This window comes from Temnothorax americanus, unplaced genomic scaffold, assembly GCF_048541705.1.
Source record: "Temnothorax americanus isolate GAGA-0224 unplaced genomic scaffold, ASM4854170v1 Scaffold16, whole genome shotgun sequence".
In the NCBI taxonomy this organism is placed as follows: Eukaryota; Metazoa; Arthropoda; class Insecta; order Hymenoptera; family Formicidae; genus Temnothorax; species Temnothorax americanus.
Window position 1 is genome coordinate 748909 of NW_027509297.1, and position 22356 is coordinate 771264.

A 22356-nucleotide genomic window follows, 5' to 3' on the forward strand; every position below is an offset into this window, starting at 1 on the left:
ATCCTTTTATTTTTAATTATTTTTTGGAATAATTTAAATCTTCAAAAAATATATTTTTCATGGACATTCGATCATATCGTTGTTCAATTCAATTCAATTTATCTTATTTGATAACCTAAAATTATTTGCAAACTATTTTTTGTATTTGGGAAATGTTAAATTTATAGAACCAAAGGTATACTTAGCGTAAAAGGATATGCATTATAATGTTCTCGCCTTTTTTCTTGCCTTTTTATACATATATCGAATTTTGAAGATTATTTTTTTTTTTTAATGGACCATCTTATATCGTTTATATCGAAATCGAATTAAATACAAAATAAAAAAATATTAAGCGATATATGGTCTAAAAAATGTATATTTACTAATAAGATATTTACAATAAAAGTTCTATGTCAAGTTGTATTAGTTTGCGAGTAATTTCAGGTCATTAAATAAATTTTCTTATGTATATATGTATACGTGGATATGTGTGTACATATACATATGTAGATATATATACGTAATTTTATTTTATTTTTAATATAAATAATTTGTAACAAAATAGTACGCGAAGATTTCAGGAAGATTTTAGATTTTTATAAAATTTATTTTATATCTTATATATACTTTTTTTACGTTTTCTGTATTATAGTTAAAATTATTAACAGCAAAGATGTCAATTAAATTTTACGCCAAAGATGTAATTATGAAGAAAGAAAAAAAAATAATTTTGTTTATAGAAAATTTTGCAGAGTAGAGTTGTGTGCAAAAGAATTCTTATTTAAATATTATATATATCACTTTGTATTTTTACCTTGGTATATCTCATGTCTCTTATTCTGCTTATCTGCGTATTAAAAAGTGCAGTTAGTTATTTTAAGTATATTATAGTTTTGTGCGCGATTTATCGAAAATTTCATTAGAAATTAAGAAAGTGCACATCACACACATCACAATTCATTAATAAACACACAGCGCTTCATGAGCAGACAGAAATTCACGGATATACCGTTTAATATCACTAATTCTACGGAGACACGATGTTTCGCGACGATGAAGAAAATATACTATACGAGCGAAGTGTTCTACGCATGACGGTTCATACTGTATTGAGAGAAACGTCGCAAATGGAGACCCTTGCACGCTATTGCACCCGCGCTGTATCGCGATATCAGCGTCGACGCGACGCCGCGTCGCACTGTACTGTTTACCCATTGAAGTAACTGCGACTTACATATAATATGCAATATTTTTATTACCTTTTCGCGCAAAAGTTTTATCATTATATCTGTCGTATATAATTTTGAGAAAATTCGACATGGTCTTATCATGGATAAGATTCACAATGAGTCTTCTCTCGTGAGATGTCAGAATACATATATGCTTAATAAATTTTAAAAAGAAAAAAGTCATTAATTTTTAGTTAAATATTTTTTATGTTTATAATTATGTCTTTTATCGTTACAAAAACACTGAACGAAAATACTGAAGTCTTGTCTTGAATGTAAAATACTATATACGAACAATTAGAATCGAATGCTCACAGAAAAATTAAACAATGAATAATTTTTTGTATTTATTTATGGTACTGTTATATTGGGTACTGAAAAACACCTCTCATAATAAAGATTAGCAATAGGAATATCAAAGTATATATTTAAATATATAATAATGAAGTAAAATCAAAAATTTTTAATTAACAGATTTCATCTACATAATTATTATTGAAACAAATATATATTTGAAAAAAAAGAAGAAAGATATCAATTAAATGTCAATTTTATAAATGTCGATATTTAATATTATTATTTAGAAATAAAGCATGATTGTGCATCGGATATGCTAAAGAATAAAAATTCTAGTCAAGAGCACATTCTTACCTTATTTTATGAGTTTATATAGTCAATGCAGCGATGACATTAATAAGTATAAAGCTGAAATACTAATAACGTGAAACAATATCTTCTTTAAATTAATCTTTAGATTATTAGATTATTAAATAAATATTGAAAATATATCGAAGCGTCTCAGGTATATTCATAATTATATTTTACACTGTATGAATACTTTCAAACTGTAAAAATCACATAATCTGTTTATCCTTTTTACCTTAATGTCATGTATATCAAATTTTAAAAAGATTATATGAAATAAATGTATTTTAAGAGATTTAATTCTATATAACTATAACCCACACTTATTTTCAAGTTCTTAATTCGCCACACTCCGGTCCGTGAGACCGCTCGACTTTGTCGTATTGTCATTTTCATTCTAATTAATATTTTGAAGCTTGTACTGTAGAAATTGGAAATACAGACTGAATAAAATGTTTACGATAATATCAGGTAAAGAAAATTATTAACTTATACTGAACTTATCATATAAGGAAACTAGAAAATTATTATGTGAAAACTATATAGAAAACCGAGAAGTAGTCCACTGTCTGGACCAGAGAGTAGCGAGCTAGGATTAAATACATTCAAATGTATTTCGTGTTTCTAAAGTTTTCAAACAACAAGCTGATATATTAAAACTGTTTACTTCAACACAAAACACTACCACTGATGGTTTGACGATCAATGAAAAGGAATGTATCTCGTATAAAAAAGGAATGTAAGTATCTGGTATATAAGAAAATTATCTCTCTGAAGAAAGGGGCTTGCATTATAATTGCGCAAATTACTAATTTTTCTCCACGTGTTATCTTCGCGCGTTTTATGTAAATATTATAGACATGATGTGTGAAATGCGCGTGTTTTTCTAATACGCTGATAATTTTATAAATTACTAAATTGTATTGAACTTCTATATGTGTATAAATTGCAGTACTTATTCTTCGCACTTATTTCATAGACAAGCGAGATGTAATATAGCGAAAAATACGATATTAGGTTCATCAAATATGGAAAATAGTGGTAGAGGGAGATAACTCTTCGTTTCTCAGCGCAGAAGTATTGTGACAGCCGCGGGAAGATGAACTTCGTCGGGGATGGATACTATAAACTCAATCGACGTCTCTTGTTATCAGTTGGCTTATGGCCGTATGAGCGTTCAATCTACAAGTACTGTCAAATAATACTTTGTAACATTATTGTAATAATCACGACGATTTGCGAGGTAAGAATATTATGCTAAACTTTACGAAAAGTGTTATCACATGTTAAACATGCTCTGTCTCATTTACTCATAATACATTATAGCTTTTATGCAAGAAATTATTATCCCGTTAATACTATAAACACAAGATTTGCTCGCTTCAAAAATTAATAACTTGTGATAAGTATTATCGAGTTATCGAAGTTCATGGTTTTAGATTGCAAAATTGATGTCATTAAAACAAAATGATGTCATGCTAAAAGTTCTCTCTCCTATCATAATTTGCTTCATTTATATTATAAAATATCAAACGTTTTGTATTGTCGCTAGAAAGGTGAGTCAACAATGCATTATTGCCATCCGTATATTTATATTGTTCACCTTTTTTATTTTAAAATATCATATTAAAAGATGTCACATTAAAATAAACAAGCGCTTTACTGATTTTATCATAGGATACATAAAATTGTTTATTAAATATTGATCCACTCTACACATTGTAATGTACGTTCTATTCTGTCAATCTGCTGTGTGTGATAGTCTTATCAAGTATATTTCTTCGTCTATTTAGATTTTGTATTTATGCGATATTGAAAACGCACACAATACAAATTTACAAGTCTTTTTCATTTTGCTTCCTCATAGAGGAAGCTTTGTTTTCGTAAAAAAAAAGAAATTTTTTTTTTTTCTGAATGTGTTCAGAATGTTCTAAAATGTCGAAAAATTGCAATTTAAAAAAATGTCTGTATGTATGTATGTGTGTGTGTGTATGTGTGTGTGTATGTGCCAAATTTACCGAAATTTCTATAACTTCAGAACTAATCAACCAAATCTTAACGAATTATATATGAAATAGGGGTAGAAAAAACTGAAGAATATAATCGAATTAATAAAAATTGCTAATAATCAAGGGGTTCTTTTTTAATAAAATTTTGAATTTGCAGAAATGTTTGTTTATGCTTTAATTTCCGCAAATTTGGAGATATCGATCTATTTCTAATTTTATTATATTTTTTAGTCTTTTCTATTCCTATTTCATATATAATTCGTTAAGATTTGGTTGATTAGTTCTGGAGTTGTAGAAATTTCGGTGAATTTGCTCTAACTTCCGCAAATATTGAGATATCGGGCTTCTTTATAGTTTTTAAGTGTGCAAGTAGAACCCTTTGCTCACAAAGCTTTCTCTATGAGGAAGCCAAAAAAATAAATACTGATAATTATACATTAAATAAAATAAAAGCTTTCTCATATACATTAAATAAAATAAGCTTCCTGTAATAATGAGGAAGCAATGTGCAAGTTTGTAATTTGCACCCTTTTATAATATGTAACAGATCGTTATATAAATTTGAAAACATATGTCAATGTTTGTTACAAAATACGATTAACTTCATACCCGTACATTTATAAGCTTCCTCATTTTATAATTCTTTGTGAACAGATAAAATATCTCATGGATCATGTAGAAGAAGATTGGAATATGCTTAAAGATAAAAAAGAATTAGAGATCATAGAAAAGTACACTTACATTGGAAGTATGTGCACTTTGAGTTTGACAAGTAAGAAAGAGATATACATATATGTAACTTTTTGAATAATCGTAACATATAATTGTATTTAAAGTACGCTCTTTCGTAATTTCAGTACTGGGTTTTGTGGGTGCGTTAATTTTTCTTTTCGTGCCGTTGATACCAAACATCCTCGACATCATTGCGCCATTGAACATCTCGCGTCAACGACAATTCATATTTCCGGGAGAGTACTTTGTCGATCAGCAAAAGTTTTTTTATGCAATTTTATTACAACTAGACATTACAATAGGCATAATAATCACTACTTTGATAGGCACTGAATCGTTGTACGTAACATACGTACAACATGCTTGCGCAATGTTTCAAATTGCCAGGTAATAAAATAAAAAAGATTATGTCTGTATAATGTAGATTGTTTGATTGTATTTTTGTTATGCCATTCGATATTTTTTATTTTATTTTGAATTCTTTGAGTTCTTTAATTATAATTGATACGCTATCAATTTTACAACGTACAATCCGTTATTTATGCAGTTATCGGATGGATCAAGCATTCAATGATAAGTTTTTACAAGGTTACACATCTGAAAAACAACCAATCATCATTTGCAAAAGGATAATTGAAGCTATACACATTCACAAAAGAGCTCTCGAGTCAGTATAATGCAATTTGTTTATAGTAAAACGGAGTAAAGTAGTAAACAGAAAGATATTTGATTGATCGATTAATATATCGAACTATTGAGTCTCTATGAGGAATTGATATTTATATCGTTAGATCCGGAAATCTCTCAAAAATCGCGCAGAGTAAGGAGAGTAGCAGTACGCGACAATTGCAACGATGATGCAATAATCGATGCAATAGTTTCTCTTTCTTCAAGGTTTTCCGAATCCCTGTGGTCTACTCTGGCGATATCATACAGCATTCTTCTTATAATCGGTATTACATCTCTAATTATTCATCTTTTCTGTGTGAGTAATACCTATTCTTTTAATTATATTTTCAGATAACAAGTTTTTTTTAAAGCGTTGTTAATTAGACAGGGCGCGCGCGTTTCTAGATATGTATATACAAATGTGTGTGCGTGCATGCGTGTGAGAGTATAATAGTCAATCATACAATTGAAACACATGTTATTTTCTATAAGAATCTTTTATTAACATATGTTATATGGCTAATATTTATTCCTAAAGTTGTTCAATTTATTGTTCATCTTCTTTTAGCTTTTTCAAGCAGTTCTGTATGTAAAGAAAATTGATGAAATCGTAACATTAATTTTATTTACCTTTGGTCACATTTTGTACTTGTTCTTGGGTAACTACGTTGGTCAAATTTTAATAGATCACAGCGCTGGTATTTTTCAGAACACGTAAGTATACATAATGTGTTCGAATATGTTTCAGAATTCTAAAAATTTTGAAAAATTTTGAAAAAAATATCTATAAACATATGTTTTTACACTTCCATTTCTCGCCGAATATTATAATATACATGATTAAATAATAACTAAAATACATTTACATATTCAATAGCATACTAACAATAATCTCCTGTAATATAATACCAAATTTATAACATGGTTAATACCAGTCATTTGTGATCGAGTCTTAAGATATGCTTTCTATATAGATGTTATATATGTTTTTTATATATAAAAGCAAAAGAGAAGCGCTCAAAATAATTCCATATTGTATACTAATGGTATGAGATGTAGTCATAAATGATGAAAACTAATATCCAAATAAACTTTTAGATACGTCATACGATGGCAAGGCGCGCCTTTACAAGCACAAAAATTATTGCCAATTATAATGCAAAGAAGTATGAGAAGTTGCAAGATGGTTGTGGGCGGAATGTTTGTTCCATCATTAGAAGGCTTTGCAACGGTAAATGCAACGCCAGTAAAGCAAAATATTTAACTCTTTTAGAGATAGTCAAGTTTTAATATACCTACAAAGCTTTTAACTTATTCATTTTTTAAATATATTTTTTATGTGTTCTCTCTCAAAATTCACTTGCAATTAATATTCATAATTATCTTCTTTTTTATACGCATTTTATATGAATTAATCTTTGATAATTTATACCATCGCTAAAAAGTTAAATAAAAATTGCCGATATATAATTTTCTTACAATTAATTAGAGATGATCCCCTTTTTGGTCAGGCTTGATCTTGGTAATCTAATGATAATAGATATTTCTGTGTCTGATTTTTTCTAATTCGACCAAGCTTTTCAAATCCAGCTTGACCGAAGAGAGCATTTTCTCTTGCAATTAATTGTAAGATTCATATAGTTCTGTTTTACATTATATTGTATAACTTCCTTTCCATAATATAAATTTTTAATTTCAGCTTATGAGCACGACTCTGTCGTATTTTACGGTACTCTGGTCAATACAGAAATAATGCTATTAAAAAAAATTTGTTTTATAACATAAGTTGTAGTCAACTCCGAAGTAATAGAAAAAATAATAATATAATGAAATACTCACAAATCATTTTCATTATTTAAATTTGTTAAACTTTAATAATAGTGAAAAATGTGACAAAAACATAATAATTAATAATAAATAATTCCACATCAATTATCTTCATTTTTCTTACTTATTTGTATTATATTATTGTTAATTGATTAAAATTTATAATGATTTATAATGATCTATTTTTTTTATTTATCTACAACTAATAGTAAAAATAATGCAATTATAATATTATTAACTTTATAATATTTGTTTAACATTGTCCGTAATATGTGTGCTAATAATTTTGATCTTTTTATAATTAAATATTGATTGATAAATGTACATTAATGTTCTAGCACTAAAACTAAAAAGATCGTTCAAAAAAGGGTCCGATCCTGTAGAGATTAAGGGCATAAGCATTAATCTGTTCTTAATTTATTTATACCCTGATATATGTAAATTCTATTTTTACCAATAGTAGACCAATAAAGTTAAGGATGATACTTTGTTTAACGAGAACGTACTAAGTTTATAAATATTACAGTATACCGTTTTATATCCTCTGTATTGTTATGACATAATTATAGCAAAGTATGAAACGAACTGTCTGAATTATCCGAATGAAAGTGTAGAATTCCAATCGAATGAAATGCTATAAATGATAATGCGCATATACCTAAACGATCTGGGAAAAAAAATAACTGCAGTTTGCACGAAAAATTGAAAAAAAGGAGACTGTGAACCGTAATATTAGAGAATTCATTGTGCAGTTCTCTATTCATATCTCTTTTCACATTTTCCCTCAGAACAGTTTTGGCCGTTGTCGAAAATGGATTTCAATAGAAGCATTACATCCTCAATCGCATGCTTTTGTTATTAGTCGGTTTGTGGCCGTATGACGAAACAATATTTAAACGAGTTAAAATGTTGATATTATCTAGCTTTGTTTCCATATATCGTCGTAATATCGCACGATTAGGATAAATGTACATAAATCGAATATATACATATGTTTCTTTCTCAAAATGCTAAAATATATGTATATATGCATTGAAAATGCCTTGATCAAAATCAATTTATCTATTTCTTACAAACTTCTTTACAATTACAGTTGAACTTTTCATTTAGTCATATACTTCTTCGAAAAATCCATGATTTTTATCAATTTATGCCACAATAACCCCTTATTTGACATATAGATTTTATTCATTGTCTTATGCTTATTTAAAAAAGTATAAATTGCGAAGATAATTACAACGCAAGACGACATGGTACTTATACTAAAAACTTTTTTACTTCTCATTCCTTGTTTCGTTGTTATTTTGAAATTGTGAAAAATACACGAGTCTATATTTTAGTTTTGCTTTCTGTTTATCTTTATAACGTTAAAATCACTAGCAACTTTCAGTTCCATTTTTAGTTCCTTATAGAGGACGCGTCGGTTCTATATATACGTACTTCCTGTTTTACTTTTGTTTCCGCTCATGTACCGCGCTTTTCTTCAGAGGTAACTTTACTGCCATATTGTTCTGACCGTGAGCCGACCGTCCTGCCGTGTATTGTAAAACTCGAATACTTATATAAACTGTGCATATACTCAAGTACTGTGGAAGTCATTCTACACACCAAACGCCTTATTCCACACAATATAATAACAGAAATACACATCACTTTTTCATTGTATACTTTTACACTCCCTTCGAGTGTAAGTATACAAAATAATTTTATTATAATTTTCTTAAGTGTCCACATATATTTCATATACGTTCTGCAAATTCAGAACGTATCAATTTTATGTGTGTGAATTATTTTATAAAATGCTCCCCTCATTTATTTATTATGAGAGTAAATAAGTTCATTAGATGCGATAGGATATTGACTTTTATATTATCTATTGTATTTTTTACCATGATTGGTAAAAATCAATCTATAATCATTAGATAAAGAGGCTATGGAATGGGTTCAAAATGATTGGAATACTTTGAAAGATATGAATGAACTCGAAATAATTCGAAAATATGCAAATTTGGGACAATTCATTACATAACTATTTTAGGTATATAAAAATATGCAATTAGTATTTTCAGTAATAGGTAAATTATTGTAACAAATATTGAATAGAAAAATAATGTACATAAAATATGTATAATATACGTGGGTAGTCTGAAAAGTTTTGAGCCTCAAACATTATTTTTTCATGTATGTATATGTGTACAGAATGGGGCATTCAAAGTGTTACAAGCTGTTATCTCTGAAAGTATTAGTCTATTGGAAAAATGTTTTAGATAAAAGTTGGAGGGTTCAAAGAGGGTCAGTAGACGATTTTATTATAGATTTTGGGTCTGGGGTCCGTGTTGGGTCCAGTAGGGACAATCGTCTATTGATCCCCCTTTGAACCTTCCAACTTTTTATCTAAAACATTTTTCCAATAAACCAATACTTTCAGAGATAATAGCTTTGTAACATTTTAAATACCCCACTCCCTGTATATATCTATGTATAATAGAATGTCTGTATGTCTGTTCTTTATACACTCTTAAACTATTCGACCGAATTTTTACCAAAGTATATAAAATAGGGGTAGAATTTTCCGGGGAGTGTTATAGAGTGTAAAGTTTTTCGTTAGCGATCTTTTTGAGAACCGGTATCCGAAATTTTTCTAATTTTTCGGGGAATAATTTGCCAAATCTAAAAGAATTGTGTATAAAACAGGGGTAGAATTCCTAGGGGTATGCATTAGGGCCTAGGGTATGCATTAGGCATTTCCCTCCTCCAACGAGAAACAAAAAAAAAGGCCGAATATCTTAAAATTAGCGTAAATTAGACAACATATAATGTTGGAAATGAAGTAGTTTGAAGGAAAACGACTCCCGGGCGAAGCCCGGGTAACCAGCTAGTATAATATAATATAAAAAGTATGTAAAGGTATTGTGCTCATAAAATTAATATTATCACGTGTTTATAATTATAAAATAATTAGAGTATTTGGTTATGTATGCGCATTCGGTTTAATGTTAGGGAAGAAAGAGAGAGAGGGAGAGAGTGAGAGAGAGAGAGAGAGAGAGAGAGAGAGAGAGAGAGAGAGAGATAGCGCCCTTTCTACACTGTTCAACAAATACCAAAAATACCACGAGAAGTATTATACAAATTAATCACTATCAACCTGACACACCATTATTCAAAAAATATATACTAATAAAAAAATTTTATAAAAATGTATATTATATTGATATACATTCATAAAGAAGTAAAATTTCAAAAAACTTGACATTTTGTATATTGCAAAGCTTTCATCTTATTGATTATAATTTTGATATTTTTGTTTTACAATCGTACTGATAATGAGATCTGAAGAATCCGGTGATGACACTGTAACAAATTTTACGTTACAAATTATTCGATCTAAGATAATTCACAAACACTAGATACTTCAACCATCAAAGTATCACAATACGCATCTTTCCTTTCTGATGCGTAAAAGATATCTGCTTCGCTAAAGCAATACTACATTATGTGTTGCGCTTGCGCCTAAAGAGACAAGAAATACAGAAAATATTCATGTCTATCGCATAAAAAATTATGACACAATTGACTGTTTATTACTTATCATTATTATCCTTAATGTATATAGGCATATTTATAAGTGGATATATAGTTCCTCTAAAGTGGTGCATTTTCTTGCTTCTTCTTATTATCTTATGTCCATTTGCATAGATACAAGCGCATTTTAAGAATTCCTAACTTTAAATATATATCTTCTATCTGAATAATATATACAGTAGGCGCGCGTTACAAAAAGTGCCAAGAAACGAAAAAAAGTAATTATAAAAATTGATGTAAGAGAGAGAAAAGTTTTTATGGACAGTATAATACTGTCTATATGCTCACAGTAATGTTTGAACTGTCGTCTGAAATGGAGTTCCCTGAGGAGCGGTATTATGGAATGAATCGTATTCTTTTATCAACGATGGGTCTTTGGCCATATGATAATTTCAAAATCAGACATATTCGTCTCATATTATCACTATCAATAATTATGTCAGTTGTTGGTACTCAGGTATTTCTATCACATATTTTGTTGTAATCTATATTATCTACAATTCTACAATGTAGAAATCTCTATGTAGTATTTTAATGCAGTAATATTCTGCTAATATAAACCTATAATATTTCTCTTGAATACTCTCGGTGTTATAATGATAGTGTGTTTTATATTATGTGTTATAATTTTGTATTATGTGTTGTAATAATGCGTTATAATTTCAAATAATCTCAGGATTTTATTGCTTACTATAATCATTTTAGTGGATGAAATTATTTGTCTCAGAATACAGTTCTGATCTTCTTTTAAAGGTATTATCTTATAATATGATTTTCATAATATGCTCTATAAAGTATATTTCATTTTATGCTGTTTACGAAAATGTAAGTTCAAGAGCACACACAATTAATTGAAAATAAAACTGCCATATACAGCAGTAATATTCATTTACTTAGTAGATTAAGGAATTCCGGGAACGTGTCCGAAATAATTGGGATGCTTTGAAAGATAATCGAGAAATCGAGATTATATGTAAACATGGAATGATCGGAAAATTATTGGCAATACTATTAATAAGTAAATATGGAAATTAATATTTATTTAGTAACTTTTGACAGAATATTAGTTGATTATAACGAATTTTGCAAAGTTATTGAATAAAAATTATTGAATTGCCTAAACATGGGACATCATTTTGCACAATTTTCAATTCGAGAAACTAATGGTACTTATTTATTATACGAATACCACTTCCAATTGGAATGAGTCAGCTCAAATGGCCTTGATCTATGTTATTGAGGTCATGATTTTAGTTTCATTTCGTATACAATTCATTACATTAGATGATTCCACATGCATGGGTTTTCAACTTTCTATAACGTGAAGCGTGCGGTTTACTTTACATTGCCCAGTGCTTGCAGTGCGACACGAGGTCTATCATTGTACAATAATTTACGTGGAATCGTATACAATAATGTATCTCGTTTTGCAATGCAAGCATTGGGCGGTGTGGGAGCGGAAATCGTTTCAAATCGTTCCACATAGAAAATTAAAAACCTATATGGAACTGGATAGATATAGATATATAATAATGGTAATTTATTTACGCCAAAGGAGTCTTAAAGGGCGTTTTTTTACCTTAAGGACGTACTCAACCCTGTACAATCTCCTTTCAGCACATCATCTTTTCACACATATGGCGTTTTAAACGGACGTATACCCAACCCTTTACAAACTTAGACCCGACTTGACCCGTCCGTGCCATACCGACCTCACGTCTCATTTCCCTTCTCTTCGTCTTCCATCCGGTACCCTTCTGTCCATCTCCTTCAGCTTTCCTCAATTCCGCACCCCTCCCTATATGGAACTACTTTTATATTAAAAATAATCACTGTACACACAAGTAGAAGAAAATTGGACGTGGCGCCCATATAACGAATAAATGCCAAATTAATTTTGAATAAGAATATGCTAAGTTATTGATCAAAAAATTAATTGATAAAAGTAATTGTGATCTCGATAAAGTATCCTATATTATAATAACTGATTGTCCCATATTTCTAATTGTAAGATATATTCTAATATTGTAAGAATTATAAAGTATCCTATTGCACATTCAATTACAAATGCAGAATTCAATTAATTTTATTAATTTCATTAAGTTTAAGTTAAGTAAATTTAATAACTGACATAACAAACAATTAGGATATTTATATAAAAATAGTGTAATATAAAGAATTAATTGAATGCTGCAATTATTATGATATAATATTATACAAATGAAAAAATTAATGATACTTTGACCATTTCAGTATTTGTGTGTAGCTTATGTACAATATGCATTTTTTCTCAATATATTTCAATCTTTCTCGATATTATAACACCTTTAAATATATCTCGTCCACGCAAACTTCTATTCGCTGCGGAATATTTTATCGACCAGGAGAAATATTTTTATATCATAACAATACATATAATTATTGGACTGGTTGCTGCATCAATTTGTGTAACAGCTACCGAAACGTTTTCATTAACAAACGCATTACATGCTTTTGGTTTATTTAAAGTTGCTAGGTAAATGCATCGTTTTTTTTTTACATGTTTTACTTTTGTTTCTTTACTTTACTCACAATTCTATTGATTTTATGATTAAATTATTTAAATTAATATTATATTTTTTTATTCAGTATTTTAATTAATGTTTCTTTCTGTTTTTGCTACTATATAACATTTTATTACTGTTATGATTAATAATTATTTATAAAAGATTTTATTTATTAACTGTGAAGGGATTAATTGTAGCAACATAGCTTTTATTTTATTTGTATTTATTATTGAAGTATTTATAATATATAATTAATATTTGTAAAGATAGATCTAAAATGCTGTCAATAATGGTGATATAATTTTAGTTTATTGAATTCATGGTATTAGGTATATTACTTTTTATTGTATATATGTATATATATATAATATATACATATTAATATATATATATATATATATTAATTTTATATACGTTAATTTAACATCTGAGTCTTTCTAGTTATCGTATGAAACACATATCAAGCGGAATTAATTCGCATATGTGTGTGACTAAAAAATGTGCCATTTTTCATAATAGAATAATCGCTGCGGTGGATTTTCATAGAAGAGCAATCGAGTTAGTATACCTTAAGCTATAAGTTATTAAATTAAAATTGCCTCATATACAAATAGTATTGGCGAGAGTTCAAAAGTAACTGTTTATATCGTAATTACGGATATATTGATCAGTATATACAATACTCATTTCAAACTGCAATGTAAATAATTGTGCATGCGTGAAATTAAACTTATATTTTAAACTATATCTTAAAATAATATTTTAAAACATTATGCATTTAAGGCTCCTGGGTACTCGTCGCGGCCATGTTGGAATGTGACGTCAGAAGCGAGAAATGACACGTTTGAAATTCTTGCGTAGTATTTCCAAATAAAAAGATATTTGCTTAAAATAACACTACATATCACTTCAGCACATTTCGAAAATATTCCGAGTTGAGTTAAAATGAATGTAATACGAAATCTAGTTATGTGTCTACGCACAAGCCTGCATCATATCACATTCGTTTTACAGCTGTTTATTGACTGTCAAGAGAAAGGGGTAGACTTAATTTCAACTCGGAGTATTTTCGAAGTGTGCTGAAGTGATCTGTAGTGTAATTTTAAGAAAATATCTTTTTATTTGGAAATACTACGCAAGAATTCTCAACATGTCAATTCTCAACATTTCTCGCTTCTGACGTCACATCTCATGAGATGTCGAGAAAGAGCCCAGGAGCCTTAACTGATCTATCGAAGGAATATATATATATATATTATATATATATATAATAACATAAAATATTTTATTCTATAAGATTTTCTGAATTATTGAAAGGAAGTTTTGGACGAGCATATTTAATCTTATTTGTGTTGGGTGTGTGTTCGGCGAGCATCAATTTATTTAACGTGAGTATGTAATATCTAACGTATAGCATTTTATTTAGTTGTAATTTTTTACAAATTTCCTGAAAGAATCTATTATTATTGTATATTTAAAAATATCGGCTTTTTTCATATATAAATGACACGCTGTTGGTTGTAGCTATCTAGGATAATAATGGCAGAAAGAGACATTTTGGAAATTATTAAATCTATCTTTTTACTGGCCGCTCTTATTATATATTTAATACTAGCTAATTATGCTGGGCAAGAATTTATAAATAATGATACGCATTTCTATTGTACGATGTAAGTTATACGATTGCAATTATATATTTTCATAATATTTTATTACTTCTTGAGTCGTACACATTATTGTAAACATTGTTGTAACATGTACTATTTAGTATTTTGCTTGCAATTATATAGATGTAATACGGAATGGTACAATACTCCGTTAAAAACACAAAAATTGATACTTTTTTTAATGCAAAAGACTACAAAATGTTACAAAGTTGACGCCGGTGGTATGTTTGATCCCTGTTTGGAAGGTTTAGCCACAGTAAGAAATTTTACTAAATTGATGGAATATATCCGTTAATCATTCGTTAATCATATCGTGTCGATTAGTTACATAAAAAATATTTTTTGTTTTAGAGTTTAAGTATGTCGGTTTCTTACTTTATGGTTCTTTACTCTGTATAATTATGTGGCCAAAACTACACAAATCTGTTTTATTATTTTGTAAAAATTGAGATACCATAAGTATCTAATATAATAAGCAATAAAGTTAATAAAATGAGAAATTATTTAATTTTGAAAAAATAATAATAACTGAAACAGAAGCGATAAATCTTACGACAAAGAAGATATTATTTTTGGTCGGGCTGGAGTTTGGTAGCCTAATTATATTTCTATATGAATAGAAATGTTATCAAAATCCAGCCTAACCTGGAAAAAGAATGGGATCCTCTCTAATTAATATTAAAAAATATTTTCTAATTTTTTAATTACATTATTTTTGTCATTTTATTTTATTATAATAATTTTTATTATATTTTTGTTAGAAATACATATGCAAATAATAATTTAGTACAGGCAATTGAAATATTTTGATTAGATGTAAACTTATTAGAAAAAAATAAATGTGTAGTCCTAATTTGTTATTTAAAGACTTGCAGTCCATTAATCATTTGCAATCATTTGCGTTAATTATTTACCACTAATTTGACCACTTCTGATTTAATTATTACTCACTTTTTATTTTTTTTCAAGAAGTTTGTCAATATTAGTTTATAATAAGTTTAGTGTCTACTTTAATGTCCGATTACTAACAAAATACATTCTATTAAAATAAAATATTGTATTTAACAACGATAACACAAACTGTAATAATAACTTAATAATTAAATTACCTGTTTTTGAATCTATCTTCAAAAGCGTAATTCTTTTAGTCTATTTTCAAAATTTATTTTTGAATTTTAATTCAGTTTTATTTCAGTCATATTACTGTCAGTCATATTACAGCTTATATTGTGATATCAAAACATTATCAAGCAGTTTATTATCTATTGTGCTGTCCCGTTGACTGTCTGCGCAACACTAAACTCTCGTCCCTATAGATTAAGCTACAAGCGAATTGCGCTTGCGCCGAAATAAAATACAAGGAAAATAGAAAATATTCACGATATTATCTTCTTGAGAACAAAATATGTAGTTGAACGCCTGCAAGTCATTTTAATAATTTGCCACTTATCTATACAATTGAACTTACATATAGGCTTGCTGTAGAAAGAAATTGAGCCTATTTTTTTTCACCTAACGATTATAAGTAATTTTAAAATAACACCATCATTTATGAAATATTTTCTTGCAATACGATATAAAGAACTATAAGAAAAAATACATTAGAATTTGTATTGAAGTATGTGCAACTCAAAGCACTACATAAACTTGGAGAACAGAGATATTTCTAGTATTGTAAGAAATGGACTTTAACGGTGACCATTACTACAAACTTAATCGTATTTTTCTGTCAACTATTGGCTTATGGCCGCATCGCTACATTACGTTGAGGCAAATCCAATGCATCGTATCGTCGTTTATTCTAATATCAGTAACATTTTTTCAGGTAGGATAATAATTTATGTATTTATTTCTATTTATATAAATTTTGCCGAAATTATTTTTAAATTTTATACATATTACATATATTATCAATAAGTAACATCTCTGTAAATTTTTTTAAATTGTTTTATTTAAATATATTTCATCCTTTAGATATATCCTTTAGATATATGAAATACCTAAATAGATATATAATTTTTAGTTACTAAGATTGATTACGACGAAATATGATGTGGATCTCGTTTTAAGAGTTTTATCATCCGCTTTGCCATTCATGTTATTTACTGTAAAATATATCACTTTTTATTTTGTCACAGAAAATGTAAGTATAGAAATAGTATTTATATTAATAATTTTTATAGATTATTTGTGTCATATCTCAGTGTCTGTGAAGTTGGCATATCATTTTCCAGCAGATCAAAAATAAAAAGCAGTTCTCGTCGCATGCAGTCGAGTTCTATAGTTCCTGATACTTTTTAGTAATAGTTCTGGTGATTTTACCCAAAAAACAGTCGATCGAAAAAATGATTTGCTAACTTCCCGTAGCAGATCATTTTCTAGCAAATCAAAAATAAAAAAGAGTTCTTGTCCCATGCAGTCGAGTTCTATAGTTCTTGATACTTTTCAATAATAGTTCTGTTGATTTTGCCAAAAAAACCATTGAATAAATTATCTACTAATTTTCCAAAATCTCGGAGTTCCGGTTTATTTAAAATATTTTTCGAATAGTTCTGAACATATTGAAGCATTTTCTAATGAGTTCCCGACATTAGCAATGTTGTACGATTATTTAAAAAATTAATACCGCCCAAAAACCGAGTACTTAGAGAGAATAGTGTAATATGCTGTATACGAAATGTCGCCGTTTCGGTTTATCTAAAATATTTCTCGAATAATTCTGAACATACTAAAGCATTTTTTAAAGAGTTCCCGACCCTGGCAATGTCGTATGATTGTTTAAAAAATTAATACCGTTCGAAAACCGAGTATTTAGAGAGAATAGGGTGATATGCTGTACGAAATGTCGCAGTTCCGGTTTATCTAAAATATTTCTCGAATAGTTCTGAACATACTAAAACATTTTCCAAAGAGTTCCCGATCCTGGCAATGTCGTATGATTGTTTAAAAAATTAATACCGGTCGAAAACCGAATATTTAGAGAGAATAGGGTGATGTGCTGTACGAAATGTCGCAGTTCCGATTTATCTAAAATATTTTTCGAATAGTTCTGAATATACTAAAGCATTTTCTAAAGAGTTCCCGATCTTAATGTTGTATGATTGTTTAAAAAATTAATACCGCTTGAAAACAATCATACGACATTGCCAGGATCGAGAATTTTTTAGAAAATGCTTTAGAGAGAGTATGTTCAGAACTATTAAAAAAATATTTTAGATAAACCGGAACTGCGACATTTCGTACAGCATATCACTCTATTCTCTCTAAATATTTGGTTTTCGACCGGTATTAATTTTTTAAACAATCATACGACATTGCCAGGATCGGGAACTCTTTGGAAAATGTTTTAGTATGTTCAGAACTATTCGAGAAATATTTTAGATAAACCAAAACTGTGACATTTCGTACAGCATATCACCTATTCTCTCTAAATACTCGGTTTTCGAGCGGTATTAATTTTTTAAACAATCGTACAACATTGCTAATGTCGGGAACTCTTTAGAAAATGCTTTGGTATGCTCAGAACTATTCGAAAAATATTTTAAATAAACCGGAACTCCAAGATTTCGGAAAAAAATTAGCAGATAATTTTTTTAATAGACTTTTTTTGGCAAAATCACCAGAACTATTACTAAAAAGTATCAGGAACTATAGAACTCGACTGCATGCGACAAGAATTGCCTTTTATTTTTGATCTGCTGGAAAATGATATGCCAACTTCACAGACACCATATCTCAATGTCGTAATGCCAAGAAATTTAAATTGATTTTGAAAACAATTAAGAAAAAAGAGAACTATGAATTACAAGCTTTTACAAATAGCAATGATGTGTACTGATTGAAAACATAGAAACTTTGTTATTTATATTTACTTTTATCAAAAATTTTTTCTTCAGAGAAAGTCTAAAATATATAGAACCAGTATGAAAAATTATCCGAAATTATTTATCAATTGAACTCAATTTGGACTTGATTCAATAAAATCCAAATTGAACATTTACAGTTGAAGACAGTTTTGGAAACTCATCCTTAGTAATAAATATATTTCATTGTCAGATCTGACCGACTAATAAATGCAGAAAAATTTTGATTTTTACTTTAAGACATCTTTAACTTAATACGCATATATTACAAAAAAAAGAAGTTTTCTTTTTTTTATGTAAGACGTTGAAATAAGAAATTATATTATTCTTTTATTCTCATCTATTATCAATAACAGATAAAGGAATTAATGACACAAATTCACAATGATTGGAACGCTTTGAAAGATAATAACGAGCTTAAAATAATCCATCGATATGCAAAAGCAGCGAGACTACTCACTACAAGTCTAGCAAGTATATAAATGAATATTTTCATATAGTTAACACTTTGAATGCCGAACTTAATTCGCTTGCCTTTCCAGTAAGTCAAATTTTTACTACTGTATAGATCCATATATCTCGATAAAATATTATATAATATAATTGCATTATGTGTAAAATTACTATACTTAGTATTACATTTAATATTTATTACTATAGATTTTCTTTAATATTAATTTTACTTACAGAATTACAAATGTTATTTTTTACGAGTTTGATGCATTTTTTTAGTTTGGTAGCGCCGGTCAACGTCGGTCATCGTGACCAGTACGGCATTCATCGTGTTAATGATATACCATCTTTCATGTACTAATATTTTTATTTCAATCTCAAGCATAACTTTATTGAATAAATATATGGATGGAATCAAATATTTTATACTGAAAAATTTAATTTTTCTTATTCGATAATTTCAGTATTGATTTATGTATGTATACTCATGGTTATCTGCATTCAGTACGTGCCAATCTTTCTTGACATCATAATGCCATTAAATAAATCTCGACAAACCGAATTATTATTTCAAGTTGAATATTTTCTCGATCAGGAGAAATATTACCACACGATTCAATTTCATTTAGATGTAGGACTTATCATCGCCGCGATGACAATTCTGTCTACTGAATCATTTTGTTTAACACTTGCCATACACGCATTTGGAATGTTTAAAATAACTAGGTAAATATCGCATGTCCTTTCAATCGCACCAGATGGGCGGTGTTGCTTTTAGTTTACGTTTTTGTTTCTATAGTTATCGCATGGAACGTATAATCGATAAAAGTGCGCCGAATACATTCGTGGGAAAGTATTACGTCTTCCACAACAATATAGTAACTGCCGTAAATGGTCACAGAAGAGCAATTGAGTCAGTATCATAATATACACATTGAAGTCACATATTGATATATGTTTTGTATTTTGTTAAAAATATATTATTAAATTTTTATATAAGGTATATAATTATACCGAAGATAAAAATGTCCATTTTCAATTATTCTTCTAGATCTAATATTACAGGAAAAATAATAATGTAACATGTAATTATTTAACTAACTTTTGTAGCTTTATCTCAATTTTTGCATATTTGTCTTATAACAGTATAAAATAATTTTACGGTAAAATAGTTTTATATTAATTTTCAATAAAACAGTTCAATTTTCTTAGAGTCACATTTACAGATGACTCATTTCTTTGGATTAAAAATGAATTACTTTGTCTAGCTCTTTATAAATTGTTTTATCACAAGAGAGAAGGTAAGAATTTTTTTTACAATATTTCATATAAATATGATATATTTCGCATGTTTTTAAGATTTTCCGAAATTGTCAAATCAACTTTTGCGATACCTTATTTGGCTTTAATATTGCTTGGAGTCACTTCATCGAGCGTGAATCTATTTCTGGTAACGCAATTTTTTTATCCAAAAATAAAAACAAAAGTAATAGAGTGTACGAATGTAAAAAGAGAGAATGAATTGATCTATCAATAAGCATCTTCTTTCGCCAGCTCTTCCAAGTAATAATGTCATCGACCACAATTGATGATTTAATAAGATCTATCATATTTGTCTTCTGCCATTTTATTTATATGTTCTCAACTAATTACGCTGGCCAAAAATTTATCGATCACGACGCTGATATCTACAAAAAGATGTAAATAACGCAAGTAGAAAATAGCACGTACGTCACCATTCGTACAACCTAATAACATTTTTAACATTGAAGATGCAATATACAGTGGTACGATGCGCCTTTGAGAACACAGAAACAAATATTATTTATCATACAGAAAACCATAAAAAGTTATCACATAGATATCGGTGGCTTCTACAGTCCATCATTAGAAGGTTTCACAATGGTAATTAAATTTTTTTTAAATTACAATTCTAATGCTCAGCAAATATGAAAAATTAATTATTTATTCTAGCTTGCAAGTACGTCACTCTCTTATTTTACTGTTCTCTGTTCAATACAGAAATAATAACTTATTAAGATGGCAAGTTGCTATAATGTTTTAAGATAAAGCTTGAAATGGCAACGAATAAAATAGCCAAATAACAGATATTGTTGCAAAGATATCTTAACGGTTATATGTTTGTTATATTTTGTATATCTTAGTTTTCTTATTACATCTGTCTAATATATGTATTGTCTAGCTATAAATGTATTCTTGCGCGTATAATCATATAATATTTATTCACATTATTCGATACTGTTTATTGTTTACGTACTTACTATGAGATTCGAGCTTTCTAGCTGAGCTCAGTTACTGAATCTCATAATCAACGATATCACGTACTCTCTCATCGAAAAAAAGTATTGTTTTCCACTATGCTGCGCTATAACAAAATATCATTGAAGAGATAAAAATGTGAGATAATTGAAACGTACAGTGTATACCTTTACCTAATACAGATTTAATTTGTATTTTTCCATAATTGAACAAGTGTTTTGAAATAAGTTTTTCCTTCTTTTTCCTTTCTTCATTCTTATTATTCAAGTATCCCACATTTTCTTCGCGTAGATGTAATCATCTTAAAAATTTAAAGTTGCAATTGCATTCAAAATTATGGAGGATATTCACTGTTATTCTTTATTTCGTATTTATACATCAGTATTACTAGCAATTTTAATGAGCGTTATTTATTTGAGAAATAAAAATATATTTTAATTCTGACTTCGATATAATAAAATTATTTTGTCATTTTAGCTTCTTTGTTATAATATTACTTTATTATCTTTTCTCCTCTAAAATAGATAATATATCAGTTTAATTACAATATATTTCTCGGTTCAGCATATACTCGAAAATATTTGCTGCTGATAATATAATATAGTCTACAACTTACTTTTATTTTACTTTTATTTGAAGAATTGCAGTTATCACTTGTTATTATATTTTGAGTATTCTTAATAATTCCGTGCCCGAAAATTTTAAAGTATGAAATATATAGGTATAATGCATTATATATACCTATATATAGGTAATGCTCGATGTTCTAGTATTATTAGTATAAAATATTCTGTTTTACGTTCTATTGGTATAAAATATCCTGTTCTCTACTTTGCGTGCATATTTATGGGACATAAGAAAAATAAGGAACA

At 28.3% G+C, this 22356-nt stretch overlaps 3 protein-coding genes across 7 annotated transcripts in view; 2 read left to right on the forward strand and 1 right to left on the reverse strand.

Annotated features, from left to right (window-relative positions):
* Positions 1–1764, reverse strand: part of LOC143895471 (uncharacterized) — an 80353-nt gene extending 78589 nt beyond the window's left edge. The window contains exon 1 of the mRNA XM_077402584.1: positions 797–1764. The gene's annotated coding sequence lies outside the window, so the exon portion shown is untranslated. The remainder of the gene's footprint in view (positions 1–796) is intronic.
* A 1128-nt stretch (positions 1765–2892) lies between these two features.
* LOC143895477 (uncharacterized) lies at positions 2893–21973 on the forward strand. Its single transcript, XM_077402591.1, has 13 exons — positions 2893–3099; positions 3296–3412; positions 4520–4637; positions 4723–4984; positions 5145–5268; positions 16912–17031; positions 19108–19225; positions 19669–19930; positions 20004–20117; positions 20564–20654; positions 20759–20904; positions 20977–21109; positions 21179–21973. Exons 1-13 carry the CDS (start codon positions 2956–2958, stop codon positions 21230–21232), a joined length of 1803 nt encoding a protein of 600 aa, XP_077258717.1. The 5' UTR covers positions 2893–2955; the 3' UTR covers positions 21233–21973.
* LOC143895456 (uncharacterized) lies at positions 10984–15903 on the forward strand. 5 transcript variants are annotated; one of them, XM_077402557.1, is made up of 9 exons: positions 10984–11132; positions 11381–11500; positions 11576–11693; positions 12929–13190; positions 13663–13779; positions 14519–14609; positions 14746–14891; positions 15012–15144; positions 15240–15903. In XM_077402557.1, the coding sequence occupies exons 1-9, from the start codon at positions 10989–10991 to the stop codon at positions 15285–15287; spliced, it is 1179 nt and encodes a 392-aa protein (XP_077258683.1). In that variant the 5' UTR covers positions 10984–10988; the 3' UTR covers positions 15288–15903. The 5 variants fall into 5 exon arrangements, with proteins under 5 accessions (XP_077258683.1, XP_077258685.1, XP_077258684.1 ...); XM_077402559.1 differs by having other exon boundaries at positions 13741–13779; XM_077402558.1 differs by having other exon boundaries at positions 11381–11428.
* Positions 21974–22356: the final 383 nt, after the last annotated feature.

What these genes read in the sequence shown, in the direction of transcription:
- LOC143895477 (XM_077402591.1), top strand. Translation starts at nt 2,956, where the DNA reads ATGAACTTCGTCGGGGATGGATACTATAAACTCAATCGACGTCTCTTG. An exon ending in TTTGTATTGTCGCTAGAAAG is followed by an intron (nt 3,413 to 4,519) that starts GTGAGTCAACAA and finishes CTTTGTGAACAG; the next exon opens with ATAAAATATCTCATGGATCA. An exon ending in ACTCACTACAAGTCTAGCAA is followed by an intron (nt 19,226 to 19,668) that starts GTATATAAATGA and finishes CGATAATTTCAG; the next exon opens with TATTGATTTATGTATGTATA.
- LOC143895456 (XM_077402557.1), top strand. Translation starts at nt 10,989, where the DNA reads ATGGAGTTCCCTGAGGAGCGGTATTATGGAATGAATCGTATTCTTTTA. An exon ending in GGTTTATTTAAAGTTGCTAG is followed by an intron (nt 13,191 to 13,662) that starts GTAAATGCATCG and finishes GAGTCTTTCTAG; the next exon opens with TTATCGTATGAAACACATAT. An exon ending in GTTTGGAAGGTTTAGCCACA is followed by an intron (nt 15,145 to 15,239) that starts GTAAGAAATTTT and finishes TTTTTGTTTTAG; the next exon opens with AGTTTAAGTATGTCGGTTTC.